Source organism: Balaenoptera acutorostrata, chromosome 1 (assembly GCF_949987535.1).
Source record: "Balaenoptera acutorostrata chromosome 1, mBalAcu1.1, whole genome shotgun sequence".
Taxonomy (NCBI): Eukaryota; Metazoa; Chordata; class Mammalia; order Artiodactyla; family Balaenopteridae; genus Balaenoptera; species Balaenoptera acutorostrata.
The window spans coordinates 53,947,720-53,963,341 of NC_080064.1; the positions used below are offsets into that span (position 1 = coordinate 53,947,720).

The following is a 15,622-nucleotide window of genomic DNA, read 5'->3' on the forward strand; positions in this document are numbered from 1 at the left end:
ACATCAAACTGTGTATTGGACAGTCTCAATTTGAATATCTTTACGTAGGAAACCTTGAATACCTTTTAGTAAAATCTTTGAAGCAGAGTCGCAATTTATTATGATGTCTGAAGAGCTTTGGGTCACTGGGTATTTCAGACAGGAAAACCTGGGCAACTTCCAAAGGCCCCTGTAAAGTAAGAAAACAAAAAGTGTGTTTTTGTTTTTTATATATTCACAGAGATAGAATTTGCCAAAACCATTTTTCTTAGCACCGAACCAGCTGCATTTAAGCTTGATACATATATGTCTATGCCTATATTAAAACTTTTCAGAGATGGATTCTGACAATACATTTTTAGTTTTTCCTAATGTCAAAGCTATATTCTTGCCCACAGCAATTAACTTATCAGTTCATTTTTCAAAGAGAAAGAGTAGGAGCTAAAGGACTGACTCCTGTATTCATTAATGTATTCTGCCTTATATTTTTTATATTCTTTAATTTATCCTAGATGTAAAAGTTGTCAGGCTACTGACAATCAGTTGTGAGTCCACTGATTATTAGACACTTGATTTTACTAAAACAGCTTCCCTCAGCATTCCAAATGTGTTCTTAATACTACGAATTAAAGGTGATCTTTTGTAAGTTATGTCATTTGGAAGTAAAACCTCCAAATCACGTATACTTTTAGGCGGTAAAGGTCTTAAAATCTTTATTTCAGTTTTGGTAGGGCATTTTTTGGCTTCATTTCTTTAACCCAAAAAAAGGTAAGATATATTACATGAAATCTTACTTGAAGCTTTTTTGGATTTTCCCTTACCTTGGACTATTCACTAATCATCAGCAAAAGAAGCTGAATGAACCCATTACAAGGAGATAATGGGGATGGCTTCTAATCTGCATATGACAAAACAACAATATCTTGTGTACGTACATCATTAAAATTTTCAAAATGATTTCACATTACTTATTTACTATTCTCAGCTCACTGTGAAGGAGACCTGGAGCAGATAACATCAGGGAGTATCTAAGAGAGTAGATACACACACATGCGTGTAACATGTAGCTCTGAAAATGAGCCCTTCTTTTTAGATCACATTCTTTCAGTACAAACTTTTAAAGGAAAGGCCATTTTGGTGAAATCTATCCCTTCTTAATAGAATGTTTCAGAACAGATAGAAAAACAGGCAGTATAGAAGTCAGGTGTGAAAATTTTTCAATAATTGAGATTATACTAAAAATTTTGTTTTTCAGTTTAACTTTTGCAACTACTTCTAACATATTTTCACTTGCTTTGACACTTATTTGTGATCTCTGTAAAATATAATAATGAAATCATTCAAAATTCCATTTATAACTTAAATCGCACAGTATTAGCAAATGCTCCAACCTGATTCACTGTTGTGCCTACAGATCCCTGTAGTACCATCTGAAGCATTTTGGGGTCTGCTGGATCCTGATGTGTTGCAAATGCCAACTCCTGCGTTTTTTTCTGCATGTCTTCAATAGCAACTTCAATTGGTGTTAAGATGATCTGGGTCAAATAACATCTATTAGGTCAGTGTATTGATTGAAAAATATGTAGTGAGCTTTACATACAATCAATTAAAATAAGAAAAAAGTGGTGACCAATTGTAAACTATTATCTAATAATAAAATTCCAAAATTTGGATCACTAAATGAAAGGAAAAAAAAATCAACCTTTTAAAGCATAAGCTAAGGGTGAATTAGGGACTTAGAAAAGACGCTGAAAATTAATGACTTAAAAATGGGTAAAGTTCTAGTATGTTACCACGTGAGGAATGATACACAATGCTATATCCACATTGTTTTCACATGGCTCCAATGTATTTGCTCCACTAATTCTATTTCCCTATTTGGAGACTTACCTCCTCTTTGTGAGTGACATTGACCCTTGTCTTAATATAAGGAAAGGCATGAGAAGTAGTCAAAATGGTCTTCCGTTTGAATTGTTCATGAAGTTCCCCATGGGCACGACCATCTAAAGTGAAGGGTGTACAGTACATGAAACGACGAAGATTATAATTTTTGTCAAAATATGTGATTCTGTCCTTCATCTCATATGTGTCAAAGTATGGCTCCACGTAGGTAATCTGAATATATGCCTGGGAAAGGAAAAAGTCCTTCATTTTCATTGTGAAATCATCATTCAGTCTTTCCCCCAAAAAATCAGTCTCAAAGATATACCTATGTGTCATTACAGTCTAATCAACCATACCTTGTTAGGATCTAATTTACACTTGTCTACAGGATTAGAATCCTTGATTACTTCAACCACATCCTCTCCAAATCTTTCTCCATAAAATCCCTAAAATAAGAAAAAGAAATCTTTCACATGAAGTTAACAGTAGTAGAAAACAGAGGAGGTCTCTGAGGGAGACTCCTGAGCAAAAGCAGGCCATTTAGTAAGTTCTTGTACAACCATGTCAATAATTACAAAATAATAATTATTTGCATTCACCAAAGTTAAATTTAGCCTATCAAATTAGCATGGCCTTAGTCCATACTTATTTGATATTATTCCCATTTACTCATTTTAAATAACACAAAATACAAAAAAAAAAAAAAATTTCACCACTGAAAATACAGGATTCCACAAGAGGTCCTCAAAAAAAACCAAAAAGGGAATAGAAAGCAGAGACAAAAGAAACTCATTATACTTGAAGTATAGGATATTAACTTTTATTGAGTTTGATGTAGCCTAATTTCTTGCAGTCAATGAGCAACCATTCATTTTTCTGAATGATTAATGTAATGTTCGAGAATTTTCAAATAAAAGCATTGACTTGTTGAAGTTTTGTAAAAGTTCAGATTTTGAAAAGGTAACCCTGGGTCAAGAATGTACTGACTTTTCCATATGACACTGAGTAGCAGCATGGGCAAAGGATGGAGCTATTCAAAAGGAAAAATTAAATCTCAGTCCTCAAAGGAGAACAGCCACTCCTCCCTCTAAGATAATTTTTATGACTAAGTTTGGGAAATACTGTCTCAACATTTCCCAAGACTTACTTAATAGGCTCTTGAAAAACAAGAAGTCCAGCTTAAACCAATTTATGGAAGTTGAGCCCTGTGAAATCATCAATAAGAATACAACATTGAGAAATTAACATCAGCTGAGAATAAAAACTAGCCTAGAGCACTACTTCTCAAACTCTTATGTCTATACAAATCATCCAGGGATCTTGTTAAAATGCAGATTTTGATTCAGACGGTCTGGGGTAAGGTCTGAGATTCTGCATTTCAAACAATCTCCCAGGTGATGTCAATAAAGATTCTGCCCATGGACCACACTTGGAGAACCGAGAGAAAAGTTGGAAAGGATAACTATAGCAGAAAAGATTGGTTAGTTTCATAAACATTAAAATTATTTATTGTAAAAATTAAGTAGCTGCATAAAGGTTAAGGGATTCTAAGCAGTGTTTTTAAAGTAATATTTCAATCTTTTAAGTTCTAAAGATTATCTCACTGGGAATCAGTTATGCCAAAAAGATAATGCACTTGGGTCAGAAATACCTTGGGGTTCTAATTCTAGTTCCATGCTTATTAATACCTTATACCTTTTTCAAAATGTGGATAATACTATACATTTCTCCACAAATCACAGTAATTCTGAAAGATATAGGATTTCTAAAATATGTGTGAAAATAGACCCTCAAAAAAAATCAAGTTAATAATATTATTTTACTGTTGCCATAAAGGATTTGAAAAATTCAAAAGACTATTACTGTACCTATCAAAAATCCTTATACTCTAAAGGAGTAGTTTACTTGGCAGGATCTGGCTTATTAAATGATTAGATCTGGATCTGAAAGTCTATTCACCACAGAAAATACAAATTAAAGATGACATTTTGTGAACCACCACAGCATTCACCTCCAATCTGTGAGATATCTCAGCAAGTTTGGTTATTGCAGGCTCCTTGTAAACAAATTCCTGTTCATCCAAATCCCCAAACTTGGTTCCATAAAAACCAACACGAAAATAGGTGCCAAACATCCGCTTACCATCCTAGGTGTAGGAAAATAAAGAAACTTTAATACAAAGTCTTTTTGTTTTACACATTTTGTTTAGATTGCTATAGTATAAAATTCTCAAAACACTGCAAAAGTTTTAATTCAAAACTACAGTATTTTATTATTTCTCAAATGAAAATACAAGCAAAGTAATCTTTCTTTTTTTCATTATTTCTAACAAATAACATTGTGCAATTAGGGCTTTTACCGAATCATATATGGCATATGTTTTTCAGGGACTGTACCAAGTGATGTCCTCACATAGGTCTATGTTTTTTATGTCCATACCATTGAGATAAATTAACTCATTTTCCTTATTGCAAGAAAAGTTGCTTGGTATAAAACAAACTGTTTTAATTATCCTGAAATTAGAGCATACTAAAGTTAAATTTAAAAACAACACTAATATTTTTAGTTACCATTAGCCTTTATATTATCCCTTTACATATATTAAATGAGATCATAAAAGTTAGGAGCCAAGTATAGCACCTGGCACAGAGCAGACGGTCAGTAAGTGTCAAGACCATCCAGAAGCACTGAAGCAAAATATTTACAATTAGTATCCCTCTGGTGATAAAAATATTGGTATGTGGAAGAGTAACTAAAAATGGAATTGAAAGAAAAAAATGTATAAATGAAAGATAAAAAGAAAAAAATTTTGAGAAGAGTTGGTTTTCTAAAGTTCCCAAACCACCCACTGCATACATTAACCACACATTCATCCCAAGTACAATGTACACTAAGGTCACCTCAACTCTTACACAGCACATTTGAAAACAAATTCCCTCAATAAAGATAAAATACTTGGAAGCTTTCTATGTAATTCTTACAATTTAGATACAAAGATGTTTCAGAAGGATTTTGGGGTAGCGCCCATATACACAGCCACACGAGTGTTTATATATCTCTGAATTCTCTTTAAGCCTAGTAAGTTTGATACTTATTTTTCCTATATTGACTTCTTACTGCAAAGGCAAAAGGGTATGTAAAATAAGTTACAATTGAAACAGATAATAAAGCAAAATGGGAAATTCTAATCCTCAATTTACCAGCCTTATAATAATAATTAAAAAAATACAGTGACTAAAAATATCCCCACATTTTTGTCCAGAAGAAATACAGTTTTAAAGAAAAATGTCTTTGAGCTAAAGAAACGAGGTTGCTAATAAAAAAAATTTTTTTCAGTCTGTTAAATTTTTCAAAATTTAACAGACATAAAAATTAACTGATTTCTATAGCAAATGAAATCTCTCTAGAGATTCAATGTATTCAATGAATTTGACTGAAATGTATTCAATCAAAATTTTGATTAAAACCATCAATAAGCCAATGGAACAATATAATAATAGCAAATTCTGATATAATCAAGAAATGAAGACCCCACTACCTGGAAAATAAAAAAGGCATTTGAGAAAATTAACAATTTGTGATTGTTTTTTTCCAAAAATGCCATAAATGTACGTATTTATTTATTTTTTAAAACCACAAATATTAAAATATTGTTATTCTGGCTGTATTCCTCTCAGAGTGTTCCAATTTAAAACCCTATTCTAAATCTTCAATATTATGATCTTTTAAATATTTGAAGACTGCTATCAGAACTTGTTTTCCTTAAACTTTCCAGTTCTCAATCATCTTCATATGATAGGAATTACTATGCTGTTCTCATTTTACTAGTTTTTCAATGCCACCTTTTAAAGTGTGGTATCCCAGAAATAAACAATATTGCTGATGTGATCTGATCAGTGTAGAGATCAGTGGGCTCACTGCCTCCCTGGATGTTGACTTAAATTTTATTAATGCAGCTTAAAATGGAACTAGTTACTGAGCAGCCATTTAAAACTCTTTTTATTTACTTTCTCATACTGACATTCAGTTCAAGGAAAAAAATTATTGAGTGCTTATAATGTGTTAGCCACTGTTCATCCTCAGGAATAGGAAAATAAAAATAAATAAGACTTAGCTCCCCAAGAGGGTAAAAAATGTATTCAAATAATTACAATACAAAGGGTTATATGCTATAATAAAAAGTGTATTGAGAAAGGAAAGATAAATCCTGTTGGAGCCAGGCCACAAAAGAGGTGACACACAGGCAGGATTCTACAACTTAAAAGAATGGCTAAGTGGATGTGGGAGGGAAGGAAAGGACATTCCAGAGGCAGTGGGGTGGGGGGGTGTGGGAAATAGAGGGAGGGATGGGAAGGAAAAAAAGATAAAAAGTCGTTAAACAGAATGTATATGAGGAAAACCATTCATCCATTCACATATTTATTGAACGCCTACTATGTGTCAGCAAACTGTTCTAGACATTGGTGATAAATCAGTGAACAAAACAGAGTGGTCAGGGCAGGTGTCACAAAAAGGTGACATCTGAGCAAAGATGTGAAGGAGGTGTGAGAGTTATTCATGTGGATCTTCTGGGGGAAGTGCATTCCAGGCAGAGGAAAGAGCCAGTGCAAAGGTCCTAGGACAGGAGCCTACCTCATGTGTTTGAAGAATAGGAAGGTGGCCAGAGTGGCTGAAGCAGAGTGTGCAAGAGGGAGAAGATCAGCGGAGATAAGATCAGAGAGGAGTTACTGGAATTGAAAATGAATGTGTGTGTAGTGGCATGGAGGAGGGAACAGTGATTAAATTTACTTTCAACTTACAAAGAGTTCTCTAGTGTAAAACCATTGACTCTATCATGTTCATGAACGACTAATCATATAGCTGTACCTTCAAGAAAAACATCACTTCATCTTATTTCCTCTTCAGAGTTTTGGACCACAGGATGATACCCATTTTTCCTTTGAATTAAAAAAAAGTACACTTTCCTACAATCTAGCCTATATTTTTCTAGCATTACCTTCCTTTAATGTCATGAATTCTTTCTGAACTTCACATCATTCCCACACTCCAATTTATTCTTCCTTAGCAGTTCTACTTACTGGGTCCACCATCTTGTATTTGATGAAACTGTCCCAGACAAGGAAATCCACCTACTCATCTATCCATGTCTCTAGTGGGTGAAATTGCTTATGACAAATTATCTTAAGTCTTTTCTAGTTTTGTTATCTTTATTTAGCAGGAAACATTCAGTTGGACTAGTTGTATATTTCCACAATTACATCACTTCTAAAACTTCTTTCATCTTCACCCATAGCTCTCCATTATGCTTCTGACTCCATGATGGATCTTTTACTTTAACCTTTGCTTTTTGTTGCTTTTGTTATTATAATCATACATAATGGCCTGCCTCAAGGAACCCTGACCCTGTGCATGAATGTTAAACTAAAGTGCCTCTGTTCAGCTCACAGAGAGACAATCTGACCCTGCCCACCTGTGAACAGCTGCAGAAAAGTAGAAATTAACACATGCCCTCCCTGATGCTGGCCAAGCCAGGAGATATTTTGCAAAATTAATGGCCTTTTCACTTTACTTCATAACCTCCTCTCCCTCTCTGTTCTATAAAAGAAACTGGCATCCAGACCCTGATAAGATGGTTTTTGGGGACACAGGTCCACCATCTTCTCCGTCTGCCAGCTTTCCAAATAAAGTCGCTATTCCTTGCCTCAACACCTCGTCTCCCGATTTACTGGCCTGTTGTGTGGCGAGCAGAGCGAGCTTGGACTTGGTAACACCTCCTTCAAGTTAACTGACTGCCAGATAGGCACACCAGTATTTCACACAGTGGTAATCTCCTTCTCTTCTATTAGATTTATTCCTCTTAAAGAACATATACTTTTATCAGTTTATTTAATCACAGATCTCGACCTGGGAACATAACACCTCTTAGATTTCACGGCTAAATTGTGTTAAGATTTCAAGTAACAGTAATGATAATAATGATGACGATGATATAATAACAACAATAAAAATAATAATCTCCAACATTTTTAAAGTACTTACTATGTGCTAGACACTGGTTATCCACTTTACATGAGTTATGTCAATTCTTATCACGACTACGAGATACCATTATTTTTACCCTCTTTTTATAGATGAGGAAAAGTAACTTGCCCAAGGTCGTACTGCTAGTCAGCGGCAGAGCTGAGAGTTAAATCCCAATATATCTGACACCTGAGTCCAAGCTCTTAATTAAGCTATTTAATCCCCATATTCTATATATTGGTATACAAACACTAGAACGTAAGTATGATCTCTGAACCATCTTTCGCTTCTCTGATGCTTTCCTTGAGAACTTTTGAGAACTTCCTTGAGTAACTGTTTGAGGATTACTGGGTATCTCCCTCCCTATGTTTTGTCTTCCTCTATATTACAACGCTGTCCTCTACAGGAATTGTTACTGCATGTTTGCATCTCCTTCCTGTAAACTTCAGTATGAAAATTAGGTTGGTGGTTTACCTACCAGATATATTCTTCTGATATATCCTACTGCATTTCTTATCAGAAGTTCAATTTTAACCATTATATGTTCCAGTCCAGAAAAAAACAAATCATGTCCAGTATCATGTACAAAGTAAATGTTTGCTGTCTGTATCTTTTTCTCATCGAAAGTGACATAAAAGGCAAACCTAATCAGTGGCACAGCACCGTCCAGGTGCTCAGTCATGGGTCTATACCAATTATTAGGGAGTCCCCAACTCCCAGAAAGTACCTCCTCACAGAGAAGTTCTTCTCACTTTCCCTGATTTCCTTAACTTTCTTCATATCTAACTTCACCGCTTCACCTTTCCTGAGGTAAACACTCATGGATGTTTTATACCTACACTGGTCTAGTTTCTTTAGAGTGTCACATTTTTCCACTCAACTACTTGTTGTAAAAGTACTTGTTTTGACTATGCTCTTGGGACTTTTTTTTCATGCGCTTCTTTCAGCCCCCCACTCCCCAATCACCTATTAAAATTTGCTGTTTCTCATTCTGCTCTTTTACTGGCTTGGATGAGTTAATTTATCTCACGCAGCTTTAGCATGGATTAAAGCTTATAAAATTCAACAGAAGCCACTGCACCAGATCTATGGCTAGTATTTCTCAGCATATAAAAACCAAAATATTGGATGGACATGAATATGGACATATTCATGTCCATCCAATACAACAAGAGTTATGATACAGTTATTTTGCATGCTTCAATCTCATAAATTAGGGTACCCCACTTTTCTTTAGTGACTTAGTAGAGAGAATTCAGCTTAAAAAAGCTAAGCCCACCTTCTCAAGCCTTTCTGGAGACTATAATATACGCCTACTAGGGTGGTGATATTTCCCCTAGGATGGTGAAATATGTTATAATCTTTTAAGGAAAAAAAACGGAGACAGTATTATGTTATCAATGGTTGGGGAATGATTGTTCTGAAGAATATAAACTTGCATTAATCTACTTCTGAATACAAATTGTTCACTATTTGATAAATGGATAAATGTATCTTTTAAAATAAAATATATAGACACAAAATATGAAATGGCTGTAAGTTTCCATACAGAAATTCAATATTTCTCTTTTTTCTAAAAATAATTTTAAAATGCCATCATAAGAGAGAAATTATTAAACACACTTTATTTCCTATTATTTTAAGAAAAATAAATGGGCTTGGGAAAAGAGAAAATAAAGGTAAATACTAAACAGTCATTAAGATACTGGAATTGGCAGAGCAGATAACAGTCACCATGATTTAAGAAGGGTTCATGATTTGTTATTTTGGATGGTAAATACTTTACCAAATTGCTAAATATCAAGTTTTAGAGTTATCTTTTACACACACACACAAACCCACACACACAGCCCTAAAAAGCTTTGCCAACTCAAATAATTTGTACCAAATCAAGGAGCACGGTAAAAAATGAAATACAATGCTAATATATAAGCCCAGATAGCGTTCCTCTAAGTCAGGGAGGGAGTATCAATTCAAAGAGCCTTTCTATAGTGTATCAGTTATCCTTATTGGACCTCAATCCAGTGAGAGTTCTTCGAGAATACTAGGAAATTAGCTAGGAAACATAGCTTTTAGAAAAAATGAAATTACTGAAGTTTTCCCAGAGTCAAAAAGAAAAATATTCACAAGATAGGAACTTACCACAATAGACAATAGTAAAAGTAGGGAGTAGGGTCAGCAACCAGGGGCAAGAGAGAAGAGAAAACAGAAGCATTTTAATTAGGGAAATTTCAAAACAAATAAGCAGCAAATGGTAGCAAACATATTTTTAAAATGCAAGCATCCATTTAAGTTTTACAAGGGAAAAGCAAAAAACAAACGTGCAACAATTTTAGAAGCTACAAAGCTAAAGGTCCAGTGAAAGGTAGTGACAAGAATATAAACAAGAAAATAAAGTCTGTGCGACTTTTACCATGCAATAAACATGATGACAGAATATTAATATCATAACCAGTGAAAATTATACCTTTCAGGGGTCGATTTAGCATCAAGCAGACTAGTAATAAACTGCTCAGAGGTTTCAATGTATCTTCTTTTATCTACTTTTCACCTAATTCCATTTCATGGTAGGAAATCCATAAGGAACTTTATCACTCATAGATAACCATGTAAAGTCTCTTTATGTAAGTCTTAATTGAGCCACAGAAATGAGAGGTTCTATACTAGGTATTAATAAGGTCACACACATTTAATCTGGAGAACTAAGATAGATGTAACAGTACTGGCTTCATCTGAAGAAAAACAAAAGGTGGCAACTAATTCAGAAATGGAAGAGAATGCAATAGTAACATTTATTCTGAAGGTTTCTAGCTGGATCTCAAAACAAGGATTGAAATGCTAAACCAAACAGAGAAAGCCTAAGCTGTTTAATCAACATAAACCTGACTACAAAGTGAGAGGCAAAGCAGAAAACTTTACAAATACACTTAGCTTTAAATAAGCCTGGTTTATTAATACCTTGTTTTATTTATACCTCATCAAAATAAATTATTTTGTCAAATTTTATATTTTATAGAATTCTTTCCTTTACAGAAGGATTTAAAACAAAGGCAATCAATTCTTCCTGGCACTTTTCAGGTAAGATGTGACTTACATATAACTTCATGAGCCTAACAACTCCATAAACGGAAGCACACATAGTCTTCATCGAACATTAATTATCAAACATTGTCAGAATATGAGGTCAAATTAAATTTCCAGTTGTCTCAATCTCTTTATCCCCTCCCTCCAACAAAATTCAAATGACAAAAGTGAATTTCTTTCCTCAGTAGTGCTTGTACTCAAGGTGAAGTGACTCAGGATCAAATTAACACATTCTTTCATCAATTCTAAGATGCACATTTCTGGCCCATATTTTAGTATCTCTGTAGTTGGCATTCATCTTTCGACTGATAGGATGTTGTAGTTTAATACACAGGGTATTTTTTTTTCTTTCTTTCTTAAAGGCATGGAGAATAATGGGATGTCTTACAACTGATGGCATCTTAGATCAGATGAAATATTTTTTATTTACACCTCTGAGCAATAACATATAAATCGACCTCTGTAAAATGAGGTGAAACAATATGGTTAAAAAAAGAAATTTGTGTGTAAATGTTGATGAAAGAAAATGCTTCAAAGGATAAAAACAAACTAAGTGATGACAAAGTGGCTCATTTACCAAAGAATCTCATTAGTGTAACATATGGATTTCCATGCACTGCCTACAACCTCTTAATAATAAATATCTTAACATAACTTACAGTATTTTAACAAAATTTCTTTGGTTAATGAATTCAGTTGACAGCAGACAGCAACAGAATGCCCACAGCTAGCACATGTGGGCAAAGCATTGGCATAAGAAATCTGATCAAATCAATCTATTAGTGTCTTTAACTAACTAAAACATTACCTACCTCCCAGCCAGTACTCTGTATAATAAAAAGTAAAAAAAGGGCAAGTCATAAAAAAAAAAAACTATTTAAAAAAAAGCCAAAAGAAGTTCAGTAGTGTAAGGCACCGTATACCATAAATTCTTCTTCGTATAGAAAACACCAGGGTACTTTAAACACCATATTCCTTCACTTAAGACCTGTGATAATTTTATAAATTGCTTGTTCAAAACCTAGAAGCTAAAATTTCACCTTTTAAAACTTTAATAAGTGAAAAGTACAAATTTGGGGGAAAGAAAGCCAACTACTTGTTTCATTTGTGTCTAAATTAGATCACTAACTAATGTGAGCTGCACTTCACTGAAGTACTGCAGGTAAATTGGAATAGACATTGAAATTTCACTCAAATGTCTTTGATACAAATGGATGAAAGTTTCTTAGAAGCTACTAGCTCTAGACGTTCTAGACCTGATGTGTAATTTGCAATTTATAGCTCTGGAAGCTGGGATGAGATTTCCTTAACAGTATACGTACAACTGATTATAAAAAGACCCAACTGTTGTGATCAAGAATCCTAATGATCTTTTGCAACTTCAACATTTCAGTAAACAATAATAAAATTCTGGCTTAACAGTATAGTGGCCCTATTTAAGACTTAAAATTTTTCAGATTACATCAGTTCATCCAGAACAGCTTAGTCCATGGCAAGAAAAAGGAGGTCAAGTTGATAGACAATAAAGTAGGACTAATACTGAAGGAAAAAGTGGAAAACCAGTACTCCACTTCCTTCTTTGATGATGGCAGTAGCAGACAACACCACGGGTAGCACAGGGAAGGGAAGAGAAAAGTGGAGAAAGAGGAGCCTCAACAGGATACTTCAGAGTATTTCAATGGAGCCAGTGACTTAGCTTCAGGGAAATCAACTGCTAGTAGTCTACCTCATTTCTAAACCAAGTTTATTTTAATTTTAATTTTAGTGATAATATGTGGATTCCATGAACTATAAACAAGTACTGAAATCATACTATTATAACTGAATAAACATGACAACCATTTATTCATTATTTTCACTAAACATTATTTTCATATTAGAAATATGTCAAAGGATGATTGAATAAAAATATATGGGAAAAACAGTTAAAAGTTCAGTTGAAATCATTAAAAATATTAGGAGTTTATTAAACTTTCACATCATTTAATAAAAAGTTAAACATAATAACTTTTTTGGCAGCAAATGAATAGAAATCAATTTAAAAATCAGATTCATAACTATAACCCACACTGTGAAACAGAAAATAACGCACAATTTAAAAAAATTTAGCAATTAGTAATAATTCAAAAAAAGTGAAGGAAAAAAAGAGAAGCTATGTGGAAAGGTTATGATGATCATAATCTACTTTAGGTAAATTCAGTTTTGTTAATGAGTCTTGCTTTCGGCCATGAACCATCATTTTGACACTGTTCATTTGTAACCTGATTAAAATGGTCATTTCATGAGATCTAGTTTGACATTAGTACAAAGCAACAATAATGCTTGTAGACAGTTTTCTCCGTTTATACTGAAGCTAGAAAGTACAATCATTACCTGATGAACAATTTTGCTGAATGCTTCTTGAAGTTTACCATGAATCGTGGATAGTTTCTTTGCATCCCGATTAGCTTCATGAATAGGAATAAGTACTTTGTAAACCTCGTTAACTGCTTCATACATGCCAGCCTATAAGAATAATAAGATATTGCTTTCTTTCACATCAATAAGAAAGTGAATTACAATTTATGAACTCACAATATTTCTACTAAGACAATACTACTGTTTTCCAATAGGACATAAAAACAAACACTACTAATTTTTAATTTGATTAAGGCCCAATAAAATAATTTTGCACAATATAATATTATCTCTTCTAGATGGATGAATGGATATGTATGCATGTGTGTTTGTGTCTGTGCATTTAAAATACACACACATAATATATGCATATTTATATTTCTATATAATTTGAATTGGACATTTTGCTTTTATCTACCCAGTAATTACTTAACTAAAATAAATGTGTATATGTGTGTGTCCTCATATATGCACATAAACTTTTGCAGAAACTAATTCTGAGCAGAGGAATAAAAGAAACCCAATTATTACATTGGTCACAGATACGCAAATATCAGATAACCTGTGGCCTCCTAGGACACTAAAATTATTAACTTTTCCAAAATATTAAATTGGCACAGGAAATCTTATTGAAACTCTCCTATGGAAAAATCACTGATTTTTAACAAAACATAAGAAGGTTCTGAACTACCAGATTTTATTCAAGTAGGGGCTAGTTGGTCAGTAGGTGGCCAAGGGTTGCTCTGGTTATAATCAGAGTAAGGGACAAAATGTGTTTACACTGCTACCCACTCTCTTGTCTTTAGTAATGGATTGATGGCTGTAGTGAAGGAAAGGAGAGATATTTTCCAAGAGCCACTGAGTTCCCACTGCCTTACACATCAGCAAACATTATTTTCCCAAGGAGAACATATGGTTCTCATATTTTCTAGTCAGTTCTCAGGAGTATATTTAAGCAATCATGTAGCTGTAATAGTAAAATATATTTATGTAACTAAAATGCCCAATAATTATTTTACTTAATATTAAATAGATTAATTGAAAAAGAATGAAATTCACAATTATATGTTCTTGCAAAATATAGGCTTCTGTAATATAGGCCACTGTACCCCAATCTAAATTCACTGCTGTGAATTATTAAAATTAAACGCATATACACAGAGAATGTATATTTATTAAAATATTCCATTAATACCAAAAAACTTTTTTTCCCTGCTAGTTCAGATCACTTAAATTGAAACTCAAGGGACAGAGATCCGGGGTAGGAATCGGGACAATCAAGGTCTTCAAAACCAAGAAATTTTAAAGTGGACCAACGCCTAACGTTCTTTGAGTCTCAGAATCATTATTAAATGAATTGCTTCTAAGTGCCAATAATGATGAGAGGATGATAATAGCAAACACATTAAAACTTACCTGGAGCTAGGCACTGTGATAAGCACTTTACATAGGTTAACTCATTTAACCCTGACAACATTCCTTGAAGTAGGTACTATTATTAGATGCATTTAATGGTTAAGAAAAGTGAGGCACTGGTAGGTTGAGTAACTTGTGCCTGAAGTGATTTAACTACTAAGGTAGCAGAGCCAGGATCTGAATTCTGACTGCCTTCTGATTTCTGAATTCTGAATTCTGATGCCTTCTAAATCTATACCCATAACCAATATATTTCTGGGGAGGGTTAAGGCCAGGAGAAGCAATAACCAATTCCTAATAATAGTACAATGGGGAAGGTGGGAAGCACTGTATATTACATCAAGCTTCCCTTTTACCTTAACATGAACCTCACTGTCTCCCAAACCTTGGTGCTGGGATACTAAACACTCAGCAGAAAACTCACAGAAAGTAGGTGACCCTATCACCATGGTTCAAGAAAGTAAGCAGGGATTTGGCTGGCTATTTTTTCCTTCTCCAACAAACATCCCATCTCAGATCCACATGACTGCTTTAATTCTTCACATACAGATGGGGAGGGAAAGGATTAGAGTTATAGCATGGTAGGGTAGATCAGACAAGGGATCTAGGATGTAGTTCATAAAGCTCCTGATAACACTTCAATATCTACCTAATAGAACTCACTATGCAACCAACGGGATGAGTGGCCATAATTTTCCTGAGCACCACAGGCTTTCTGTTTTGCTGGGCTTTTTTAAATTTTGAAGTTTTAGAAAATGTTTGGTGGTAAAGTTTTGTAAAGCAAAAAAAAAAAAAAAAAATCTCTTATAGACTAAGTGTTGGTTCACAAACAAGCAGATGA

The 15,622-nt window shown here is 33.9% G+C and overlaps 1 protein-coding gene across 5 annotated transcripts in view; it reads right to left on the reverse strand.

Annotated features, from left to right (window-relative positions):
• The window catches only part of DOCK7 (dedicator of cytokinesis 7), a 193,776-nt gene that overhangs the window by 9,576 nt on the left and 168,578 nt on the right, over positions 1–15,622 (reverse strand). For 2 of the 5 annotated variants that reach the window (XM_057548786.1, XM_057548800.1), the window contains 7 exons: positions 13,342–13,473; positions 11,781–11,795; positions 3,875–4,000; positions 2,220–2,309; positions 1,870–2,106; positions 1,371–1,514; positions 63–169 (listed from right to left, as the gene is read on the reverse strand). In XM_057548786.1, coding sequence (XP_057404769.1) covers positions 63–169; positions 1,371–1,514; positions 1,870–2,106; positions 2,220–2,309; positions 3,875–4,000; positions 11,781–11,795; positions 13,342–13,473 — 851 coding nt within the window. Of the gene's footprint in view, positions 1–62; positions 170–1,370; positions 1,515–1,869; positions 2,107–2,219; positions 2,310–3,010; positions 3,069–3,874; positions 4,010–11,780; positions 11,796–13,341; positions 13,474–15,622 lie in introns of those variants that run through there. The other 3 variants (XM_057548793.1, XM_057548804.1, XR_009008674.1) reach the window with 2 other exon arrangements.